The sequence below is a fragment of the Falco cherrug genome, chromosome 17 (genome assembly GCF_023634085.1).
Source record: "Falco cherrug isolate bFalChe1 chromosome 17, bFalChe1.pri, whole genome shotgun sequence".
Lineage (NCBI taxonomy): Eukaryota > Metazoa > Chordata > Aves > Falconiformes > Falconidae > Falco > Falco cherrug.
Window position 1 is genome coordinate 673319 of NC_073713.1, and position 25567 is coordinate 698885.

Here is a 25567-nt window from a genome sequence, read left to right on the forward strand (position 1 = left end):
TCCAGCACTCTCTCTTTCCCTCCTAAATACAGCAAAAGTTTGTTTCCTTGCAGCACTCCTTCCAAGTGCTCGAGGAGAGGTCTGACTGTATTTATCCCAGGAAGCATCAAGTGTTGCATGGCCCAGCACGAGCAATGCTCCCCAGCAACATGTGGTAGCCAGAACAGGTATCACCTAACCAGAAGCAGCGGCCTCCTGTATTCTGCCAGCAAAAGAGAAGAACTACCCAAGAAACTTGAACAAAGATCAAACCACTTACAAAGCAGCAAACGAGCTCCTTGTGAAAGTACAAAGCACTCAGGGGCAAACTATCACCTCCCCTTTACCCTTGTGGCTCCATTCTGGAGGATGACAGCACAGCTGGTCCTTCCCCTTCATCACATGCACGTAGCCCCATAGGCTAAGCTTTTCCTTCAGGAATCCCTGCAGCAGATTAAAACCCAGTTTATTAAATAAGGCAGTACTCTAACAAGGGTAATCCACAGATAATTTCACTCATTTAAACCCTATTTTATCTCATCCAAGTAGACTTATTTCCATTTAACAATCTTAATTCTTTTAGCACTTTCCGGCTCCCAAATTGGCTTCGACAGCAGAACTGACATTCAGCCATCATTTTCACATAAAGTTCCATTTAGTCTCTCCAAACCCTTACAGCATCTGGAGGTGCAAGAGGAATTCATTAGTGGTGTCTTTGGGAAAACGAGCCATCCCTCCCTGCAGCCTTCTTACCTGCGCAGTCCTCATCTGGCAGGGGTCGACTCAGAGCTGGCAACCGCTGGGCTAAGCTGCTCCTCAACTGCAGGTCCCCCCTGTAACTCCCTTCTAACTCCATGCTTAAGTCCACCTCTGCGCTGACACATGAGTATCTGCTTGCTTTGCTTCTCTGCCTGCTGAGCTTCACATTTCATTTTTACCTATGGACCATGGAGCTTCCTCATTCCCCCCAGCCCTACGAGCACCAGGTCTGCACGTCCCACCCTGCAGCGAGGGCTCTGCCAGCCCCAGGAGCCCTGCGGTCCATGCTCTGCCACTGCTCAAGGCTACCTTTCTCAGGTGTGACCAACCATGGTTATGAGCACCCACCTCCATGCATCTCCTGAGTCTTCCTCATTTCATGAGCTCTCCTCTAGCCGGGATCTTATCCTTCAGCTTCTCAGAGCTCCTGCACTCATCTCCCCTCCACAGGTAACACCCCAAAGAAGGGCTCTGAGGAGCAATGCTACCCTAACGTAACATCACCCTCTTGGATGGCTTTCCCATCGTCCTGCCTGCCTGTTACAGCACAAAGTAGTAGGCTGCAATAAGGCTTTACCCTTGGTCAGATTCTACTGTCTGTGCTGCATCTCCTTCCTCCAGAGGTCAGACCACACTGCTACTCCTCCATCTGACCCCCCTCTCCCACCATCCTCAGGGCTATTTAACCACTTAGCGGGAACCAGCTACACCTGCACATCATCCAGGTCAATCAGCCCACTGCCTCTGAGGCAAGGCCACAGCTGCACATTATCAATGCTAATCAGCCCACCGCCTTCACTCCTCTACACCTGCCCACAGCTATTTCAGGTACGGACTGTGCCCTGGGTGTTGTGCCCTTCGGCACAGCCTGCACTTCACGCTTTTCATAGCCAACATCCTATGGAAAAGCAAAATTCATTCTTTCACATTCATCCATCCTTCCCTTTTTTCCTCAGCGACCTCAGCCAGTAGCTTCAACCTCAACACAATGAGATCTTCATGAGGGAGAAGAGGAGCCAAAGGAGCACAAAGCTGGGAGCAAGGCTTCAGGGGGAAGGGCAGGACCTACCCCTCGCAGAGGCTGGAGCCCAGCAGCAGCAGCACGCAAGGAGCCAGGATCTGCCTCACCTGCTTTGTCTGCAGGTTGTTCTCTGCTTCTGGGATTGAGACTTTTTCAAATGCTATAGGTTCAAAACACCTGGATATCAAGAGCTAGAGCCTCTGAATCCAAGCCAGGACAATTTGGGCTTTTAGCTTTACAGGAGTGTGTTTATCTTAAACTGAGCCACAAGCAATTAGCTGCAGAGGGGCACTTGAGATAAGTGCCCTTTCAGGTCAAAAGCACCTTTTCTGGGAAGGCTGCCCAACAGTCTCACAGTGCCTAATGCTAACAAGAGGGCTTCAACACTTCACTGAGCTGAGCACTGCACACACTGCATCCAGGAGAGCGGGCCCCTGAGCTTCCAGCCCACCCATCTGGAGAGCAAGGACAAGTCAACTTGCCAAGAGTTATGCAGCAGGAGAACAAGGAATAAACCTCTGAGCACAAGGCGTATTGCTTCAAACAGAAAGAAACACTACACTTGCAGCGTGAGGATCTCAGCTCTGCTCCAACAGACTGTTACAAGCTGGAGTCGCCTTGCTGTCCTTCTCCCACCTGCCATCCTCCAGCTTGCCTTCTCAGAAAGATTGTAATAGCTCACGGCCTCAACTTTACCTGAACTCACCTTTAGAAACTTGGGCCACCACCTTAATCTGCAAGGCTATCCTCCATCTCGCTTCCTGAAAAATGACCTTCAGATCACATTGCAGTCACTACAGATGTGCAGCTCCCTAAAAGCAAGCAACCACATCCTTCAGCCACGTATCCACAGGTGCCCCATCCTCAGCAGTCAGCCTTGTAGCTGCTGCCCGGCCAGGGGACTGGCTTAACCTGCGTGCTTATTCGCATTTTGTAACTCAACCCAGCTCCAGTCCACATCCAAAAAAATCTCCTGTTCAATTCAGACGGTTCTTTAAATGCAAGTGAATTGGTCCATGGGGAGGAACAAATTTGACGCTCAAAGTATTGCTGATGCTGGCACGAAGTTTTCAGGTGCTCTGAGCTGCCAAGACAGCTGCTCTCTATCAAGCGAGCACTGCTTTGCATTGTGATGGCACTCACTCCAGCAAGGGTCTGCTAAGGATATTTAATTCAGGCTTATTCTGTGGTGAAGTCAAGCTCACCACAGAGTGTGTGAAATCTCTCCTTCCTCAACTGCCCACACAGATAGCCAAGAGCCAGGGGCTGGGCTGCAGTAATCTGTAATGCAGACTAGTGCACAAGCCTATCTCACGCCGCACTGGAGCTTTCTGCAGAAATTCCAGCTTTGCTGGGTTTGGCTCAGAGTTGGAATTAATTTTGGCAGCTGTTTAGGCAAGGAACCAAGCATCTTTCATTCATGCAATTGACTTTGTTATTCATATATATGTGAATAAAAAATAATGCTATGACTAGCTTTCACTCAATGAAACAAAAAGATCTGTATTAAAAATGGCTCAGCAGCTAAATACACGAAGTGCTGCCCAGGGCAGTAACCCTATTTAGATATAAAAGAAGTTATACAGCTCTCAGATCATGATCCTTAGCTCTGGGAGAATCTTCAGCATTCAGACACAGAAGTAAAAAATCAGCCCTCTGAAGCAAAACATGCACCTACCCACGTTCGCCGTCTGCCTCTTGCCCTGCAACTGCACAGGGCTTCACCTGCAGGAGACAGAGGGAGAGAGAACCTCCGCGGTGGACAGCCCCTCTCTCCCCAGCTCCTCTCCTTAAAGCAGATTTTCCTCTTCCCACTGAATTAGCAGCTACTCTGAACCCGGTCACCTTCCAGATCTCCAAAGCAGTACAGCGTGGGGCAGCAGCTGGCTGCTGTGCCCAGGTACCACAGCTTTACCATGCTGGTGAGCAAATAATTTTCTTTAAACAAGCAAATGAAAAAATCGAGCTCTGTGCTGATTTGCTACTTGAGCAACACAGCTCTTTTCCATAACTACCGGCTGACTTTCCCATCCAGATGCTCTGCCCACAGAGCACTATACCAATATAATATGTATGTGGATATATAATGAATCAAAACAAAGCTTAAGGCCTCTTGGGCTGTACGATGCAGCCTGCCTCTCAGACATTAATGATCAGGAACAGATCAGTAAAAATAACTCTGCCACAGAGGTGCAAAACACTTGAAGAGATGGTCTGTCTCACTGAACCCAGACCACTCCTCACTCCACGCCCTGTAGCACTGATCTAAGATTTACATCTATTTATTATATATTATTCATATTATTATCGTACTGGATTCCCGAGCTGTAGACCAGCAGCTCGTTATGTCTTATGTGGCAAAACCTCAGCCTGGAGAGACACCGCAGCCTCCCACCCCGCTCTCCCACGCGAGGGGCAGCCTGGTGGGCAACGGGCTGCCTGGCACGTGCCACGGGCACCTTCTTCCTGCAGAGCCACCAGTGGCAGGGCAGGTCACCCCCCTTTGCACCAAGCCCCTCTTTCTGCCAACAAGTCTCTTTAGAGTGTGCGGCTCAGTCGATCTTAAGCCAAACGCATTCAACCTTGACCACATGCAGTTCATGGAGAAACATCTCGGCATCCAGTCCTCAGCCACCACGCCAAACAGGCCCCTCACTTTCAAATCAAAGCAAACTGAAGCAGGGATGCAGGACTGCTACATCCCTCGAGTACCGCCCAAGCACTCGCAGCTCAAGCCGATTCCCACTCGCTTTCCCGCAGGGCTCCTCGCTCAGAGGCGCGCTCGCTTTCCTCCCGCAGTTTTTGCTCGCACTTCCATGGTGCTAATGAGCCTCCTGCCTCTGCAGGCAGAGAACGTGCCCAGCGCATCCCCGGGAGGACTCGCCTTTGCAGAGCCGGTGGGAGCAGCATGCAGACCCCGGCCCGCAGCCAGCACCAGCCTCGGCGCACACATGGGGAGCCCGAATGCTCTGCCCTGGTGTCCGACATCGAGGGCGTGCACGAGAACCCCCTTTCACCCCATCATTTCAGAGAATGGGTTAGATAAGGGACCGCAGCAATCACCAGCAGCATGCAGCCCCTCTTTTAACAGCTTCAGTTGCCTTTTCCTGAAGAAACCAGCTCCTTTTATCCTGGAAGTGGCCTCCATGGATGAGTTACCTTTACCAGACCATCCAGGACAGGGAAGGTATGGCTAGGAGCTGGGACACCACTGCAGTACCTGGGCAGAACGGCAAGGAATCAAAGGGCAAGTCTAGACAGGGCATTGCTGAAAGAGCCTGGCATCTATACGGGTGACTTTTTAAAGAATAAATATTTATGCATGTAACTCAGAAAACATAAATAATATATTACTCTCCTAGAAGAATAATGAAAGCAAAATTAAGAGGGCAAAAAGTTCACAAACGAATATTGTATTTTTCTCTACCTCTTACCACTCTTAAGCAGCAAATGACAAATAACCATGAAACTACTTCACCTTAACGAACCTAACTGGGCCTTTTTAATATTGGGGGAAATATTAGTACTGCTTTAGCCAGAAAAATTTACTATGTCATGCATCAACAAAGATGTGGCTACCTCACCTCCTCCTGCATCATTCTCTATTTCTTTAGACTCTCAGAGTCTAAAAAAGTCCTGAATTAAATGTGAAAGCCTTTAAAAAAAAAATAAAAAAAAGAAATCAATATAGGCCAAACACGACATACAAGTGCTGAAATGAGCCCAGTGAGGCATGAATTGAGCAGGGGATGGAACCCAAGCTCAGGCACCCAGCAGCGCTTCCCAGCTGCAAGGGCTGGTGGGCCACATCCCAGGGCAGTTCTCCAGCTGGTAGGCAATGACCATGTGGGCTTAGGGGAGCCATGGGGCACCCCGGGCAAGCCTCTAGCTTAGGTTCCTAGCAACTAGCACCCCAACATACACATGGAAAGCATCTGCCCACATTGAATGTCAACCTAGCTGCAGCCCACACCTGCTCCTGTCACCGCCCCTGAAGTTCACGACTTGCTCCTCCAGATGCAACTGGGCAAACGTTTTACAAACAGTTAACTCCTCCGCTGCCCCTCGTGCCCAGAAGGCACCCCTCCACCTGGCCCCCAGAGCAGCTACACCCCCTTCCCACCCCACTCCTCATGCCAGGCTGGTTTTATCACAGCCCAACACGATGGGACCTGAAAGCCAGCATCCACGGAGCATCACCGCGCAGGCACTGCGGCTCGCAGTGGTTTCTTTGTAAGGATTTCTAAGGATTATTTTTAATCCTTCGAAAACAATTAGGTCCGTGCACAGAGAAACCAGCTAATCAGACATGTCTCAGCAACCGGCTTTGTTCCCAGCTCAGCTCTTCCTGTCCAGTCTGGTGCCTCCTGCAAGGAGCCACTGGCTGTGCCCCCCTGCGCCAGCAGGACCCAGCACCTCTGCTTCCCCACTGGTACAGCTGGGCAGGGGGAGAGTGCCCAACCCCTGCCACAAGCTTTGTTTTCTTAAATACTGACAGTAATCACAAGTGGAAAGGTTTTCCAGCAACAGCACCACCATGTGAGACTTCGAGACTGTTTCTCTGCTTTAAGCTGATCGCGACAGCTTTGCTGGGTTCCAAGCCAGGGTAAGGCTGTTTCTCTGCCGAGCAAGAGCAAACCGGTGGCCAGCAGTTTATTGCAGCTGCGTTGGTGTCATCCAAAAAGGCCCGAGATACGCCAGAAAGCAGCGCTGCCTACGGAAAGGAGTTGATGCTTTGCCTGTCTGCGTTAAACACGCTCCTCTGGTTCCATGCAGGCGAGAGATGCGGCACTTCGAACGGTGTCAGCCAGCTGCCATGGGGCTGTGGCGGTATGGGGCTACCACAAGCCAACCGGCCACAAAGCCACAGCTCTCCCCGCCTGCCATAAAGGGCACAGTCGCATTTGTCCCCATCTCAGCCCCCACCCCTGGGAGGGAGCATTTGTACCTGCGCACTGGTGCTGACACCGACATTTTTCTTTTACAGCATCCAGGGGACTGACTGCACCTTCATCATCAGTGGCGCTACCCCCCTCCAAAATGTTAATGTTAAATAACATGCTGCCTTGTGTGATCTCCTCCGCAGTGCCTTTAGGAGAATTATGTATATCCTCTGGGAGCTGGGGAAGCTGAACTAAATGGTCCACAATTCTGTTCATTGCCATTATCGTTCATTTTTGCCGTACACATTTGTAATGCTCAGAGCTCCTACCTCGCTTCAGTCCCCCCGCTCAGACCCACCAGCCTGCAAACTGCACTGACGGGGCAGAAGCACACAGTGCAGCCACGGGGCCTTCAGCTCACTGAACAAGCAGCTTAGCATCACAAGCACCTCGGGAGGGCAATTGTGCAGAGAGGCAAGGCCACACAAGTGATGCTCTGCTACACAGGTCTGTAACAGGGCGACAGGGAAGAATCAGAAGGGCCTTATGCAATCACAGTGACGCAGGAAAAGCTGCATGCATGTCTCCATTTCCACCTACTTCAGCATCCACAGTTAAGTGCCAGTGCTTTCCCACAACTCCACATGCTCTGGTGGATCCCAAGAACATTTTCTTGACATTATAAGTCCATGGTCAGAGCAGATGCAGGAGATTCACAGCCCTTCAGGTACTCTAGATTTTTGGAAACATGCCTAGAAACACGGACAGATGCCCCAGGCTGGCCCTTCTAGTGACACTCCACTGTCAGGTTAGATTCGTGGAGACTTTGACCACACATTGCTCCTCTGGTGGATGAAACCCTACGACAAGCACTGGGACAGCAGTGCAGATTGCTTCAATTATCAGCTGAGCAAGATGCATGTTCACTGGGTATGGGGTAAAAGAACACCAAGTTTCACCAAAGAAAATACCCTTAATGCTAGAGCTGCATCTTGCCTTTTGTATAAAGTTTGCAAAGTTGGGAGGTAGAAGGAGGGAAGGGATTTGGACAGACAGAAGCAATTACAGGAAAGAGCACTTTAAAGAGCTGCAGGGCTGAAGGAGGTCTTGCAAGGAGTTTGTCAGTAGATCGTATGTCAGCGCTACCGAGCCTACTGCTAGTTAGGGCAATGCCATGTATAAACTACAACTTTGGCTTGTGTATGAATTTTAAATGAGCTGGTAGTACACCCAATGAATCTAGCAAGAGAATACCAATTTAGGGCTCTGACGGTCGGCTCTATAAGACCAAGTAAATAACTCAGTAAATAACTCAAGTAAATTTCTTGACACTTTATTGAGCACGAGTGAACAAACAAAACCAGAATTACTTCTACTGCAGGAAACCAGAGCCAGGGGAGATGCTAGCTAAGAGCACACTGCACCAGCCATCCTCCTTGCCTGCCTCTGGGGTGGGCAGGAGGGACCTGCTGTCTGTCATGCTTTTGGTGTGGTTGGATGCAAGACAGCATGTGCAAATGTACACACCGGGCAAGCACCAACTACTGGGTTTTGCTCCCAAGCCATTTTGGTAGGACACATGCTGGCTTTTTCAAGGGCTACAGGATGTCTCGAGGCAACTCCTTGCACACCTCCTGGAGCTCTTGAAAACTTCTGAGAACGTGCCTGTTCCTGCCTGCTTCCTCATACCCCAATCACAATCCACTTTTGAGCATCTATGGAGATAACACTTCACCAAGACAGGCCAGGTGAGCTGACTGATAAACAAAAGACACTCTTAGTAAAAAGACACTATTTTGGACATGTGGGTCAGTGTTTTTCCCCCCAAAGGTCTCCAGAACAATGTGAACAGGAGACTTTCTCCAGGATTGGATCACAAAGGAATACGCAGCGTTTAAGGATGAAAAAAAATGTTTGCACCGATGTTTTTTCCTGTGTATCAAGGAGAGAAATATAGAATGCCAAAGCCTACAGATTGCTCTTATGCATGCCAAAGTCATGGAGAAGGTCGCCCTGTAGCCTATATTCTGCTCACTTTTTTTGCATAGATGATGATGTTTCTAGAGCTCACTGCAATGCAACACTCACTGTTGGCCCCGTCCAGGCTAGCAAAAATTCCTGTCACTGTGCGCTCGAAGATTAAGCCATCTGCTGCCTAGAAACTCCACTGAGAAATATCAGGGCCAAGATCCACCCAAACCCCAAGAAAGCAGCAGCAGGGAAGCTCAGCGCTTAGCTTAAAAGCCAAGCCAAGTGCCCCTGACTCAGCACCACCGTGCCTCCTCCTACCCTGGAAGCCAAGTGCAGCAGGCAATAATCTCTCCTACCGACACAGTGAAGAACGCAGACGCGACACTGCCTATGTTCACCTCACTTTACTAATCATATAACTGTGCATTTGAGCGGTCCACTACCAGATGGCTTTCAGAATTATTTTAAATGTTAGCTTGCATTTTCTTTGAATATTTAAATGTACATGGCTGGTCTGTTTTCCTTCTCGATGCGGTGCATTGATTTATGTTGCTAGATACCATATTTCCCTGCCTTGCCAAAAGCATGCATTTGGGAATGATTTCAGGGCTGCTAGTAATATTTTTTTCTCTCCTTTCATTTTTTAATTTATTTTTATTAACTTTTTTTGCTGGATATATTGTTAAAATAAAACCGTGTCTTGAAGAAACAAAACCAAAACCCCAACCCCCTCCTCAGCTCTTTGCCCATCTGCTTCAGACACTATTGTCAGAGAAGTTAGCACTGTGGCCACAAGCAAAGTAAAAGCAGTAGATATGCACCAACATACCTACCAGAGCTTCCCCTCCCACAGTAAATTCTTGCTTTAGGATCACGTGTGGGCATCAGCCAGGTCCAATGTCAGGACTGCTGGTGTCCCATTCTCAGGAGGCAACTGGAGATACCTGTGACTTGACTGCAGGGTCTTTGTCTGCTTGTACATTTAATGCCATCTGACACAGAAGCCATGACCTCCAGTGCCTTTTAGAAGGATTGGCAAAGTTGCCTCCCATTCCCTCAACAGCATCACTCCTTCTTTGGAAAATTGACTTCCACGTTGCCTTTGCAGCACCCTGATACAATTTCTTCAGTCCTAGGAGGGTTTCAACATATTTGCACTGCCTTGCCCTGTGCAGGCTACAGAAATCCAGCATTTCCATCCTGGACTCGGCAGCAATGGTCTAAGCGTTAAGAACAACTGTGTCTGGAGCACCTCCACTATTTTCGCCAAGGAAAGTCAAAAGCAAAGCACTCCTAAATGCATGAGGACTTTAAAACTGGAGGGACAAGTCCAAAGGAGCACAACCTCAGTGCGAGAGAGCTGAAAGCCACTGGTGGAGCAGTCTCGGGGATGGATCTCGGCACACAGCCTAGGAGGAGATGCTTACGTCTGACCAGTATGGGTTCAGCTATTCACCATCAGGTGTCTCTGCTAAGTGCAGAGCTGTACAGCTTTATACCTGTGGGTACCAGGTGGGATATGGTGGGACCAGGATGTATGGACCATGCCTGTCTTCAGGCGTGTGAGTAATTTCTATTATGGATATGCCTTCAGGCCCCAGCAGTGTGCCAAGATCTCCTTCACCCAGCAGTGGATACCAGGTACAGAAGACAAAAATCAGTATTTGGACAGACGAAGGGAGACAGATCTTCTGCCACCACTGCGGTTGCTCATATGTCCCCCTGAACACACCAACATCCTGGGGCTTCTTCTTGCCTGCCCTCCGGGATCAGCGCTGACAGGGCCTTAGAGCAGCCACCATCAGCTCCGGTTGGGGAACCCCTGAGCGTGCACCAAGCTGAGACCTGGAAGGCATCAGCTAATCCCCCCTGGCAGCTGCCCTTGGTGCGGTGCAGCACACATTGTCATTCCCAGTCCTCGGCCAGGAGCATAAAAGCACCGTCCCACCTCTCTCAAACACCTTCCCATCCCACTCTGGTTGTGCTGTGGAGGTGGGCAACCACACCAGCTCCCGGACTGGTTTGCAGCCCAGTGCTGTTACATGCGCTGCCAGGGGAGCTGCCCTTCCTCTCTCACTCCCAAGCACCCACAGTACGTCCCCCACAGAAGGAGATGGCTGGGGTACGAGGTATAAGAAAGGATCCTTCACCATCAGCATCCTGATAACGTATCACACATCCCCAACCCCGTCTGCGGGCTCAAGTGGAGCATCTGCCGATCAACATGAAATGCAGTCTGCGGAGCTGAGACTATGCAGCACGAGTGCTCCACATGAATCACAGCTGCTGGGGATATAAAACACCCAGCCACCCTTCCCAGGCTCCTGCCAGCACAGACCCTCCCTTGCTATATATCTGAGCTGCTCCATGCTCTGCTAGCAGAGGGGAGAAGTAATTTTACTTAAGTGTCACTTGTGAAAGTTGCAAATGGGGACAGGAATAGATGAGCTGCTTATCTGCAACAAATAGTTAATAAAACCAGCTAGTAGCTCCAGAGAGAACAGTCAGGAAAAGCAGTTTCCTTTCTAAACAACTGAGCGAAGTGTCAACACTATGAAGCAAGTTTCATTACAAGGTTTCTGGATGCATGTCTTTTCCCTAATCCGCGCAGGCAGCAAGCGAAGATGATGGTGCCTCTTCCCAAACACTTTTTAATAAAGCCCAAAGGGGACTGAATGCACAGGACTTTCCTAAAAATGGAGCATTTTTGAGTTATTCATGTTCTTGTGGCAGTGCTTAAGTAGGTTCAGTTTAGGCTCAAACGCTCCTTGCTCATCAATGTGGGAACAAATAAATTTGTGACAGAAAACTATTTCCTTCTGTGTGGAGCTCAGGGGAGCATCAAGGCGGGCAGGGCACAGAGGGCAAGCTCCGTTCCTCGGTGCCTCTTTGAGGAGTGCCTTTCACTTCAAATTTATACAGACAGGGATTCCCATCAGGTAACATCACTGGCATGAAAATCAATGCAAATATGTACAGTCACCATAAACCGTGTTTCATTTACAAGATGAAGGAGCAAACACTTCCAAAAGGCAGGTGGGACACCATGGCCCAGCAAGGCCTCAGCACCCCGGCATGGGAAGACACCGCACTGCAGGGAGCGCAGCTACCGCAGGCAAGGCTCCGTGTCCTTCGTCCGAGCATTTCTACACAGAGTGATCCAAACAATGAGCGAAACGATGGTTGAACACAGGTCAGAGCAAGCTTTGTACTCACCAATCCTCAGGGAATGGGGGCTGGCAGCAATCTTCATCAGCCACAGCAGAAGGAGCACCAGAGGCGCCAAGACACGGGGCATCTTCTATAAATCCTCATGGAGCCCTTTGGTGGTCTGGGCATGACATAACTCTGTGGAGAGAACACATGGCACCGTGAGCACCTCTGCTCTCGAACCAGCGACTCAGCAGGATGACACTGCTTGGGGCTTGCCAAGCACTTGGAACAAAGAGTCTATTTACCAAAGGAGGAGGAGGAGGAGGAAGCTATTTACAGACTATGAATTATTCAGGAATTGGAGTCAAACTGGGCAAAGAGCTTCTAAAAAAAAAATGGGAAAGAAACACAAGGAAAAGTCCAAATATTTCATCTTGGCATTTTTAGCATTTCCACAAAAACAAGTGGAAATCAATACTGAATCACATCTTTAATTTCTCCCCTCCCCCCCTCCTATTTTTTTTTCTTATTTTTTTTAAGTCAAAGCAGCCTGCAACTTGAACTATAATACTGATTTGTGGCTTTAGGATAGGAAAAAACATTTTCATACCAAAACATAATTTGAGGGATGGGAATCTGAGACAGAGAGTCACTTTGGCCACCAAACTAGAAACCAGTTCTTTGTACTGCTCCTGCCCCAATGACCATCACCACCTCCTTCCCTCCCTTTCGGGCACAAGAGGATTCCGGACAAGACCAAGATCAGAACCATTTTTTTTTTTTTTTCTCCTCTTACACGGTAATCCCACGCCAACACACAGAGGTCTATCTTTCAACGTCAAAACACCATCAAAAGGTAGAGCAGTACATGGAGAATCCACAAACCTACCATTAGCACAGATACCGGCACTGGTTGTCCCACAGCAGACTCCCACAGCACAGTTACACAAATTTTTAACAAACACCATTTTAAGCAGCTACGCAGAATGCAGATTTTACTTTATAGGAGAAATGGTTGTCCCTCGAGTTGATAAAATTATCTCCACAGACAGCAACATCCTTAAATGCTGACTTTGAGTATTTCGTCTGTTACCTTATCTCTCCCTTCTCCGGTTTTCTGGCAAACATTCTCACACTATTCCATTTGTCTAATTCTTGGGACAAATACTGAAGTCCTGACACAGGCAAAATCTTTAATTTGCCTTTGAAGTTACTAGGAGTTTTGTTTGAGAAAGACGTAGCTTTTTACTTGCAGTTTTTCAATTAATCTATTTTTAGACTATATGTTGACCTCCTCCATCTCACCTCAGCAGGCCACAGAGGGGCTATCCCCTTTTTACAGACGGGGAAGGGATGCAGGAGAAATATTGAGAGGTGGCCATAGAAGCGAAGGCGATGCCGGGGCCGCGCAGGGAGTCGCTGCGCATCCCCACTGCCTGGGGCTTGGTCGCCCTCTGGATCGCGTCTCCCTGCAGAAGCCCCCACCAGCAGCGCTGCCTCCTGAGCCCAGTTCTCTCCGACTGAGAAAACTGAGGGGCCTCAAGCTCAAATGCCAGTCGGACGGTTGAAAAGCATCCTGCTTTCAGAAGTTGTGTGCTCAACACATTTTTAAAAAGCAGCTGCCACCAAAAAAACACCTGGAAATCATTAGCCACCTCTGAGGAGGGCTAGGGCAATTTTCTCTTTTTTTTTTTTTAGTGGAAGTTACAGTAACGCCTAGGAAGGAAAAGCCCTAAGGGGTTAAGCGCATGGTAAATTGGTCACTTAGAAGCACTGGCGGCAGCAGAGACAGATTGTGGAGCAACATATCATTTGAGCACTTTGAAGCAGTTATTTCAAAACTTTCCAAGTTATTGACAAAACAGCAGGATCACGTCAAATTTACTCACACTGGTATTACAGCCCAGGCTGTGGATCCGGCGCTTGCAGCACGAGTGGCACACAGGCACGCACGCATCCCCTCCCAGCCCCCCGAGGTGGGTCCTCAAGAGGAGCTGGAGTCTGCACCATGCTCAGGGTCAGCTCCAAAGCCGCTCCAGCGTCTTGTCTTCCTCCTTTAGGTCTTACTTCTTGCCCCGCCATCCTAGGCATGCTTTCAGCACAAAATACACCCGGAGCTGCCCCGGCCAGCCAGCGGCAATTAACCACCTACAGCTCAACTAGCAGAGCATCTGATTAGGACCTCAGATGTGTTTTGTCTTCTCTCTCCTCCACTGCCGCCTCCTGCCTGGCCAAGGCAGTCTAGAAGACAGTCCTAGAGCCATCGAAGGGAGAGAGGCGGAGAAAGGCTCCAAAGCATCTTGATAATGTCAAGGTGTCCAAGGCATCCTGAGACTGAGAAAACTGGCAGTTGCTCGTCCCTGCTGTCTCCCCACCACAGCCCCGCCGCAGTCTGCCAGCCACTGACATGTCACCTCCTCAGCAACTCATCAAAAGGTGTTTGTACCAGAAACCAGCAGAAACCTCCGGCGCTTTGCAGCGCACCACCATCCCTAGCAGGGTGCCTGCGCCCCCGCCTCACCTGGCTCGGTCCCCGGGAAAGGTGGGGCAAGCACTCAGGTTTGTCAGCGGTTCTCACACCAGATGAGAAGCAATAAAAGCAAGCTCACGCAGAGGTCAGAGATGCAAAAAGCGCCAGGCCTGAGAGGATGTCAGTGCTGGCTTCCCTGCCACAGCACTGTGCTGGTTCCTCTGGTAGGGACAGTGCGAGACGACAGTCTCCGGCTACACTCCCCACAGCCGCCGCCTCCAGCAGCACACACCTCTCCATGACCTTGGCCACATCTGTCTAACACCATCTAGCAGGGAGTTTTAAGATCATGTCTTTGTGCAGATAAATACAGCGATCCCACCTGCGGCAAACATTTTGTATCTGCGTCTAAAAGGGATGCGCTGGAAAAGCAGGGCAGCAGCCCAGCCGCGCCTCTGGACTCGGGCAAGGTAAGGCAGATAACCCACCGCCCAGCCAAAGCAGCGAAGTGCCTGACTGCCATGAGGAGGATGCTGGAGCTAACGTCCCCATCGTACTCTGCCAAACTACTATGGAATCACCATGCTGAAATGGGGGGTTGTCATTTTAGACTCTGCAAAGACAAAGCGCGCAAGGGTAACCACTCCGGACAAACCACAAACAGCCGAGGTCCGGGAAAGGGCCGCGTGACTTTCAGCTCTGAGGGACAGATGTGAAGGCCACCTCTCCTGTTTGCAGTCTGGTTTGAAGAGGCGAATTACAAGATTCCCAGAGAAGCAGCTGCCTTTGCATCACCAGCTTAGAGTTAATAGGAAAGCTAAATAATAAATACAGGGCACCCGCTGTGCTCTGCTACGTGAGCGGCAGGGTTGTAATTACCTAGAACATGGAGCACAGAGGGATGCTGCCTTCACCTAACGCATTACCCACTGCTAAGAACAGCTCCCCAGTACTTTGATTTTTGAGCACAAACCCAAGGAACAGCTGTCAGCAATAGAAATACACCTTGGGGTCTGCCAAACAGCAGAACTACCCCAGCCCCTACAACCCATACCATCAACCATCTGCTTGATGAAGGTGCTTGCAAAATGCTCAGGGAGCGCAACACAAGGATGCTTCCCCACCATCACACCTGTGCCATCAAGCAGTGGGAACAGACACTGGAAATCAAGACTTAGGATGAGAAGGAAGGAAGAGAGAGAGGATTTTTCTTCTTAGCCTAATGTCAAGGTTTCTACTTTCAGAGGTATTTCATGCCTCATGCCTGTCTTCATCTCCCCAGTCCCCAAGTTCCTCCTGCCTCCTACTCTCTGAATTCAGGCACGAAAGGGTAGTAAACACAGTTCAAACCCCTTCATCGTAAAGTAATTTCTGCCCTGCTGAGCTAGCCATCTTCCCAACAGCTTTCCCTTCCTTACAGCTGCGAGGTGCACCTGTCTGTCTCACCTCCTCATGAGAAGCCATAAAACATGCTTTCTGCCCAGGTGCAGCAATAAATCATAGGTACGACTAGGGTATCGACTCCAGCGCAGCCTGAAATTCCACGCAGAGAGGGAAGGAAGGTCACATTCTTCTTTCATGCAACACAAAGCAGAAAGCCTTAAGAAAACAGAGGACAAGGACATTTAGCATCTTGCTGCACTAATTCTTGTGCATGTGAAGATGACTTACCCGACTCATCCTCACCACGGTTTGCTGGAAATAAATCAAACCAACTTACTGTACTAAAGTTTCCACCAAGAACATGTCAGCCTGTACATTTACAGCTCTTGCATTAATGGCTGCTCTTTATTGTACTGGCAGCATGCTATGATAGCAAGGGAGTCTGGTTGATTGAAAGCTGTTTATAAAGCAATCTGCTACCCCCAAAAGGAATGGGCTGGCTAGATAGGAATTTCATAGGTCCTTCAGGGTGCTACGTGAATTGCTGAATAGCTGGTGGATCATGAGCTGGCCCCTGGCTTCTCTCTGCACAGCATAAGTATGTAACTGTTATTATGTTAAGCCCTTTTTCATATTTAGCTCTGAAAATTCAAGAGAATAAAATAAATCCAGACCATACTGAATAGTTTTGAGTTCCGTCTGGAGATAAAAGTCTCTAAATACCAAGCAGAATTAGGGACAATTTGCTTCTGAGAGGAAGCAACTTGCTTCTGAAACTGCTTATACATTTTTAATGACTGTGTGAGATGGTACTCTTCTTCATTGCTATCACCACATCTTCCTGATATTTTGAGACTTTTGCAGAAAAAATTCCTAGACAGTACATCCAAACAGCAGAACAAAATGTTAAATCACAGAGTAAAACTTTCCTGAACCTGCCACACCAATAGTGAAGATATCCCTGGAACACCAGCCACCTCTCTTCTTTCCCTCTTCTTCCCTCTGCCCAGCCTGACAAGGACACTCACGAAATCCAGGTGCATTGCTATTCCTGGTCACACTTCCAAAGCTACCGCTACCCTGCAAAATCTGTTTGCCACCTGCCCTGCCACATCTGTCTTGCCACATCTGGCCCCAGCAAGCTGCAGAGGGCTGCATCCCAACGAGACGGCACAGCATCTCCAGCTGCACTGGCATTTCACTCCACCATCCTGGAAGGCAGTGCCAGGACCAGGTGTTCAAAAATCCCAGCGTGTGCTTTATCCTGATGTGACCTCCGCTTACTTCTCCTGCAAAACCCCTACGCCATCGTCTGCAAGCTCATTGAGAAACCACAAACACCCTTTAAAAATTGGCAGCAACTTCAATCTTATCCAGGCAATCGGGAGGCAGACTTTTACCCAAATGCTAGTTTGGAGGTGGCTTTGGTGTTGATGGATCTTTCTGTGCATCACCAGAAGCTTGATGAATGGTGAGAACATGCAGCTCAAGCAAAGCTAGAGTAATCCTCACAGCTGAGACAACAAATTTAACAGCTGCAGAGCAGCAAGGAATTCTGAAAAACTGTCAGGAAATATCAACAAACAACTTAACAGAGCCTTTTTCATTCTTTTGACAAGCAAAGATAGCCATTTCCTTTTGCAAAGCTTCATCTGCAGAGATGCTCACATTTAAATGGAACTGACAAGAGGGAAAGAACCTGAAAAACATTTCAACAAGTGACTGTTGCTGGGCTTGAGAAAGCGCCTGTGCGTCTCAGGGGGAGGGGAGGAACTAAATTGCAAGCCTGCCCCAGGGATACAAAGATGTAAGTTCAATTAAACTGAAAAATCACTCCATTTAAAACTACGAACAATATGTTTTCCTCTGCAAAATGCATAATTAGCATGGGTAAATCATTACCACTAGGTATTGTTGCAGTCAAAACCTCAGTAAGATTGAGAGAAGGATCAGACATTTATGAAGAGAATGAATAGCAAGAATTACAGTAGTAAAGTTTAAGAAAAAAAGGAAAGAAAATGAGATTTTGGATGGCATAAGATTTTGGATGGTATGTAAACCCTTCCCGCTGCAAGGCACTGTCTAACTCCCTATGTTCGAGGGTTAGAAGAATCACCCCTTGGGGCAAGCCTCCTTACGCTGCTTCTGGAAACAGCTAGTACTAAAAAAGGATACTTAACAATATGAAGCACAGCTCTGTTCCAGTCTAGCAATTTCTATGTTCCTATAAAAACCTATGTCTCCTTTTAGATTTCATCAGCATTAAAGAGCTTGCTTTACTTTGAGCCACCACGCCCCTCCTCTCCTCGCGTTGTTCTCGCAGTACGTGCACTGTGGCTTGCCAGGGATGAACCCATCTGAGGTGAGAGACAGACCAGTGGTATCTCTCCTCCCCAGGTGTCGAGGGGATAAAAGGACCTCCAACGGTCCACCACACCACAGCGATGGCACAGCTCCACGAGGGTCACTCAGCTGGCACCAGAGCACGTGAAGTTCAAGGGAAGGTGTTACTAGTGGTAGACACCTGCCCAGCTGATAGATAAAATGGATTTTCTTTATTTCGCCTAGCTGTGTTCTTTTATGTCTCTCTTTTTCTTTTTTTCCTCCGCCCTTCGTGACTTCCAGAAAAAGCAGCAAGAAACTTCAAGGAGAAAAGAATTCTGGAGGCAGTGAAGCAGAAGGATGAATGTATTCCTGACATTTCTCATTCCTGTGGATTATTTTCTTTAACTTTCTCTCCACAATCCTGTGTTCTCTCATCTCACCCTTCTCAATCCTCCCCAGCATTAGCAAAGCCTGATCAACTTTTCCTATCATTGCTTACAGATAAAAGCAGTATGTACCCATCCTAATTCATCATACAAGCTGCATATAGACTCAGCTATCTCTAAGTTACATTTTCCCTGGCATTATCAACCACAGACCTGTGAACACAAGGAGTTCCAGTTCCAGGCTGAGTCACAGGATGTCTTCCTTCAATTATCCACTTCTCCGCAGCCTTGTCACAGGACCCATCAGGCCCCCCAGGGCTGGTCAATACTTGAAAGCTTTATTGGCACAGGGGAGTGAATTACTGTGTGAAAACCCCACCCGCCCCCTCAGTCAGGCTTACAAAAGTCACATTACAGATATCGACTTGGTAGCATTAAAACTCATTTGTTGGGGCAGCTTATTTTATTCTATGAAGGGTTTTAAGCTGGTTCTCTACTAGGAAAGTTTGCCAGTACAACCACCCTGGCAAAGCCCTTCAGGCACATAGAAGGATCCAGTTTTCGTGCTGCTGTCCCCTGTCTTTCTGCCCTGCTTCACAGGGCACGGTGAGGCACAGCGAAGCCTTCAAGCACTGCAGAACAAAGCAAGCCCTACAGCTGCTGAGAAAATAGACATCAAGGTGCGTAACATGATGGATGCACGCAGCACCACAAGCAAAACGCCCCAATATATGAAAGCGCCAGGACCGTTCGGCTGGGATATGCAGTGTAACCCTGCCTCACCTCCTTCACGGAGCCCCCTGAGCTCCTGCAGCTGGGGGCTGAGATGGACGAGCTCTGGCCAGTGTCACGGTATGGCAAGGAGGATGCTGCCTTCGGCCGCCCCATCCCTCTGCCAGGAGCAGAGGCAGCAAAAGGGCAGCTTTGCCTGTGCCTCAGCCCCCTCCAGCTCACAGCCCGTCACCGAAGCTTGTAAGCAATGATTTATACCACACACAGAGTGGCTGAGCCAGGGCGATGGGGGACACACATGCAAGGGGGTTACAGGATCGGTACCCTTCCAAACCGCGCCAGCACGACCCTCCGGAGATCATCTGCCAAAAGCCTCCCTGGCTGTGACAATTCACTGGGAAAAAATAATGAAAAGAGAAAACTAAGACCATGTGGGATTTTCTCTCTCCCTGGTGCCCACAATTTATTTTTATTAACAAACAATAGCAGTTAAAAGCACTGCGGTCTCACACAGCTATGGCTGCTCTACCCACTTCAGACACTCTTAATTGGCTTTAAGCTGCTATCTTAAAGGAAAAATCACGACAAGCCCTGGGAAGGGGAGTGCCTGTAGGTGGAAAGGGAAAGGCAGGTTTTCCTCCAGCTGAGAAGGACAGCGAGCTGCCATTAAACAGGGGAGCCTGGTCTGCACCAGCACCGCTCCTCTGGTCTAAGAGCTGCATGGCATGACATCACCTCAATCTTTTAATCATTTTAAGCACACTGGTTACGGTAATTATAAGGTTTAGGGCTTTTTACCTTCGATACAAGTTTCTGGACAGGTTTGATTCCAAATCACCTAAAAAAGGAGGAAGACAAGCTTTGTTTGCCTGCCCATACCTGGCACTCACAAAATCCTCTGTGCACAGCCTTGCACCAGCCATTTCTCCCACATAAAGAGGCCAGGGCTCCCGTATCAAACATGATGCTACATTTACTCAGCAGAAGACTCCTATCCATTCTGCAGGTCATCGCTTCCCTTAAACCACCTCTGGTGCGGGAGAGCGTGGCTGGCACGCACTGCATACAGCATGCGGCCAGGTACAAGCCAGTATTTTCAGAAGGGGAAATACAAACGGATCTCTCCAGATGAGGTGGCATGGGGAAACTCCTAGGCAAGCAGAATCTGTTGCTCAACGTGTCTCTTCTTGAAGAGAGACCTGTGGGACCCTGAATAAATAAAAAACAGTCAGAGCCTTGGATTCATAAAAAGCTTAACCAGGAAGGAGAAAAAGCCTTTAAACCAACAATTGTTTTACATTAAGAAATGGAGGAAAATCGAGGTTTGAAATTTCAGTTTTGTTCCAACAAAGAACAAAGCCAACACAAACATGTGAACCAGAGACAAGCCACTGTATGAAATCAGGAACGTCAGCTCTTCTGCAGAAAATACCCCTCAGCAGCCCCAGCCAAATACCACTGTCCTACAGCAAACGTGGAAACACAAAGCAAAGAAGTTCCTGTCACTGGAGGAGCCCCAAGTCAAACCGTTCCTTCAAAGCAGGAGGCAGGACACAAGCTCAGCCCAAGCACTGCTTTCTTGTGGGCTGTGGGTATGGGGGTGAGAAGAATCAAGAGCAAAATCAGACCAAAGAGTCAGAGCAAGTGCAAAAGCAACCCTGGTGCCACTTCCCACTGTGCCACCGACTGCCTCCCCGGTTTGAGGCACGTCAGCCTCTGCCCAGCTCTACCAAGGTCAAACACTCACCCTTACGGGGGCAGCCGGAGACACAGGCTTCGTCTAGCAAATGGCCAGAGACCACCAGGCAGCCTGGCAGGAGCAGGGCAAGCCAGGCATCTACATTTTCCTGGTGCTGTGCCGGGAAAGGACACATACACACCACGCAATTGTAGCAATACTGTTATTTTTCCCCGGGCAGTGTTAGTTCCTGGATGGCATTAAACCTTCAGTTCTTCAAATTGCTTGACTTCTCACTAAGCCGTGCTGCGAGTGCACACACTGGAAGGAAAAACCAATCACCAGGACCCCAGCTTTATATATAACGTGCCAAGGACTGTGTTCAGAACGAACTGCATTAAGAAAACCTTTCCATGAGACCTCCTTACACTCAGCGTACACTCTTTCACCGCAGAAAACTGAGCTGCTCAGAAAACCATTTTCCGCCCCTCAAAACCGATGATTTCTCCAGTTCTGCCACACTTTTTCACAGTTCTGTTTTGATAAGTACATACACTTCTGGAAATCTGCTTTCAGCCGTTTGGCTCGCAACAACTGAACCTTCTTGAAGACACACGGTCTTTCAAAATACCAACTTTTTTTTTGAAGGAGATCTTCAGGTTTTGGGTGGTTTCCCCCCCTCCCCCAAGACTGATATCTTCCCACAACATTTCCTTTTATCAAAAATGCTTTGATGGAAAATTTTCAGCTTGCTCAGAAGAAAAGAAGTGCAACCAGCACTAACCCCTATTTGCTGTTAGTGAAGAATTACTGCTACCACCGAGCCTTTTTACACATGAGGGAAGTTCTAAAATATGAATCGGATCTGTGAACATATCAGAAGTCTAGGGGGAGAAAAAGCTCTTAAATGCATCAACCTGATCTCTGGGCTACAGAAAGAAGATTAATCTATTTATTTCACTTACAGTCTCTGGCAGATTCAAGGGGGGAAAGAAAGGAAAACAAAGAAGCCTCTACCAAATCAACCTGCAAGAAGTGGTTTATGGCCAAAAAGCTAGGTTTGCTCCTTTTTATAGCTGCCAACACTGTAAGTGAAATAAATAGATTAATCTGCCATCTATCACCCGAAGAACGTTTTGATACATACAAGCTCAAAAAGCCTGTACCTTGAGGCTAGGAGGAGGTAATCCGTGAATGGCTGAAGATGATGTTTGTATGACCTATTTTTTATATTTTAATGGATCAAGCATTTTTGGGTGTGCCTTTGGAAGATGTTAAGCATATGCACTTGAAAGGAGGTGGGAAAGAGAACTGATGCCAAGCTAAGAATATGCCCAAGAAAGCACAGGGGTGATAGGCATGAGAGCAGACAGAGGAGGAGTAGAGGAGAAGAATCTGCACAAGACAGCAAAGAAACCTCCAAAACTTAAGGTACCCAAGGAAAACACAGGAGTTAGGAGATACACATACACACAGCAGCAGAACTGCACACCATGAACAGATGCAAAAGGGAGCTGCTAAAGTAGTGGAGCGGCTTGTAGCAATAAATAGTCTTCCACAGGAAAGCAGAACCGAAGTCCAAACTGGTAAGTGATGTTGCATTTAAAAGCCACCAATTTGCATGACAGAAGCTTTTAACCCTGCTTGTACCATAAGTGACCAAAAAAAAAAAAAAAAAAAAAAGGACATAAAAAATTAAAAAATTCAAACCAGAAACCTGTGTGTTTGATTAACAGTTTAACACCAAAATGCATCCAACCAGAGGTGCAGTGCTACCGTGTTACCAAGATGGAACATCTGAGTCCCAGAGGGATGGAGGAGAACAGGCAGCTCTGGCATCTTCCCCCAGCCCGTTGCAGCAACGTGCCAAACCCCACACCAAGCAGCAGCAGAGCCGGGCAGCCCCGGCCACATGAGAAATACCACCCAGGCAAGTGCAAGCGTACAGTGCTGGGGGGCCGGCAGAATTTGCTAAACTCCCTCACTGGGTCACTGCAGAGGATCTGAGCCTGAGGGACCAGGCTTTTCTTTTAATCCAACAGAGATTTTTAAAAAGAGCTCACTGGGAAATGAGCCCTCACCTTCCCGGCTCGGCAGGAGGAGCAGTGATGGCGAAAGGACAGAAGAGAGGCAATGTTTGCTGACAAAAGAAAATTTCTTGTTAGGCTTGTCGATACATTACTGGGCGAAAGACCAGAGAAATCTTCACACACATATCCTTGGCAAAAAGCTGCTCAGCTTTTCCCCTCATGACAGCACAGAAAATTCAGTAAAAGACATGACTTCTCTCCACAGGCTTGGCTCTGGCATCGCTCAGCTTCTCACCATCCTCTTCTCTGTCTCATGGCCTTTAATGTATTTATTCTAAGGCTTGGAGAGTCTTTTGCGTAACGGGGAATACAGGCACAGAGCAGCTTGCCTGATGATACAAATAGTGCTTTTGAACAAAGCACCACTCAAGTTTCATAAGTCTCAGGATAACTGCTCTACGTCTGGCTTATCCTTTGTTTCTCAAATATCTGGCCACTCTGCTTCAGACACAGCCGTAAAGTACACAGTTCCAGGACAGCTCGAGACTTCACATATGGCTTTGCCCAAGTTATTTACCGTTTCTCCCTTTAGCAAGCCAAATGCCGTCAGCCCTCTCACCTGCGGAGACCTTGCCCAGACAGAGTCACTCCTGCAAGAGATCTAAGCTCTTCTACACTAAAGCCAGCAGACATCTTTCAAAGTGCTGATGGGACTCGCATCCCAAATTGCCATGAAAACCAGCCTTAGGAAAGGCCTGAGCAAAATTGCACACAGCAAAGAATTTCACCGTTGAGTCAGATGGAGCCTGCATTTTACCATCACTGTGAAGAGTTGAGCACGGGATAAATCTCACAGCCACTTAAGGGGCTTTTACTCCATTCTTACCTGAGCACAATAATTCCCTTCTTATCTGCAGCGTGATACCAGCCAAAGAATGACCCCACAGCTCCAGACTCTATCCAGGGGTTCAATGTGCAGCAGGCAAAGATCACTTGGCTCCATTAACAAAGCATAACAGACAGGCCCACAAAGGTGAAGGTCATTGACTTTAGTGTGAAAACTAAATTTTTTCACAGAACAAATTCATCCTGACCACCTTGCCTTTGTGCTGCTCCAAGTTAGCTATAATCAGGCTGCCTATGCTCCTGACTTAGCAGCATTCTCAAAACTGCTCCCAGAGCACTCGTCCTCATCAGTGATAACCAATTTCCAAACCGAGCAAGGAACAACGCTTTCCAGAGATGGCTTTTCCATTGTTTTCATCGCTGGCTTAACATCAATTCCAGTTAAATGAGGAAAGTACAAAGGGACTAAGTTATGCCCATGCTGAGCACTCTGAAAACCCTGCTCACATCATTCTCTTGCAGCTATAAGCATAAATTGTCCTCATTAACCAGCCTTAGCTGAACTTTAATGTTTGCATCTTGACCTATAATCCATCCTAAATCCAGCACCATATTCTAATGCAGCTATTATCTTTAAGCCCAAATTCACAGCCTGTCTGGCCACAGGAGCCAACAGGACTCAGGCACCTGACATCCTGAAATTGTTCCTTCTGATCCAGGTGCTTCTGGTTCGGTCGCAATACCAAAGAAAGCGAGGTTTACACAGCTGTCTTTTCAATATCCATTGAATCCATAATCAACCTGGAACATGATTGCCAGTTTCCAAGCAAATTTCATGGGGATGCAGACTCACAAAACTAACCGTTTCTATGAGTTTGATGAAATAATAGTCTAGTAGAGGAGAGAAAGATTTTTCCACAGAGGGAAGGACTGCAAGTTTGGCTCAACTCCCATTAGGCACCAAGGAATCCACAAGGGAAAGACATTACACATGCTCCAAATACAGGGAAAATCATCAATTAGAGCTTCCTGAACTCAGCCACGAGGCATAAACCGTATGCCAGGCTGCCTCAACTCCCAGCTCTCAGCAGCCACTTGGGTTTCTCCCCCCACCCTCTGGGATTCACTTCAGCTGGGATACACTCCAAGCAGAGGAAGTTTTGAGTGGTTGTGATTCAGCACAACTCATTTTGAACCAGTTTTGAGCCCAGCAGGCTTCCAGCTATTCCAGCTGCCCAGTAGCCATCAGCCCAGCTGATTGTTGCTAACGGCCATCAAATGGCAGCCTGGCAGCCTCTGCATCTTCTCCTGCCCCCGAAAGAAAAGCTATTAATGCTAAACTCCACATTACTCCTTTACAAAAGTAGCTTAGATACTGCTGGAGGGAGAGGGACAAACACCCAGAGGGACAGGTAACCCTGAGCATTTTGAAGGTGAAGGAAGGGGGTCACTCGTCAGACCTCCAGCCTGAGCTCCCCATCCCCCCCACGGAGCCCCTCCACCTCTCAGCCTGCTTTGCCAGAAGTTAAATCACTAACATCAGGGGGTCATTCTCTCTCTGCCACCCCCAACAAATGCTGTTGCTGAAGCAACAAATCCTCAAAGAGTGCAGTGAGACAGTGACCCCAGTGTGCAGATGCCGTTATTAACAGAACAAGGACAGCCTGGTGCGTGCAAATAGACCCTTAAATTAAAAATAAAACCATCTGCCACCACCTCAGTTGCTTCCTGCTATAAGAATAGTCCCTGCCCTGAAGACATGCCGCTTCGGAAGCTGTCTGCATCCACCACTCCACCCTCTGCCCTCACACAGCTATTCTGCCAAAGCAGCTCTTCTGCTGAGGTGATGCGCATCTGGCAAAGGCTCTTTCACACCTGGATTTCAGCCACTGATGTGGACATCGTCTGTGGGGGCCCACGGGGTTCACAAGGGACTCTGATTTCACCCAGT

At 48.4% G+C, this 25567-nt stretch overlaps 1 protein-coding gene across 2 annotated transcripts in view; it reads right to left on the minus strand.

Annotated features, from left to right (window-relative positions):
* GRIK4 (glutamate ionotropic receptor kainate type subunit 4) overlaps positions 1–25567 on the minus strand; it is a 207549-nt gene that overhangs the window by 124194 nt on the left and 57788 nt on the right. For both annotated transcript variants that reach the window (XR_008729783.1, XM_055695858.1), the window contains exon 2: positions 11830–11961. Coding sequence is in view for 1 of the 2 variants with exons in the window: in XM_055695858.1 (XP_055551833.1) it covers positions 11830–11911 (82 nt within the window). In the remaining variant the exon portion in view is untranslated. The remainder of the gene's footprint in view (positions 1–11829; positions 11962–25567) is intronic.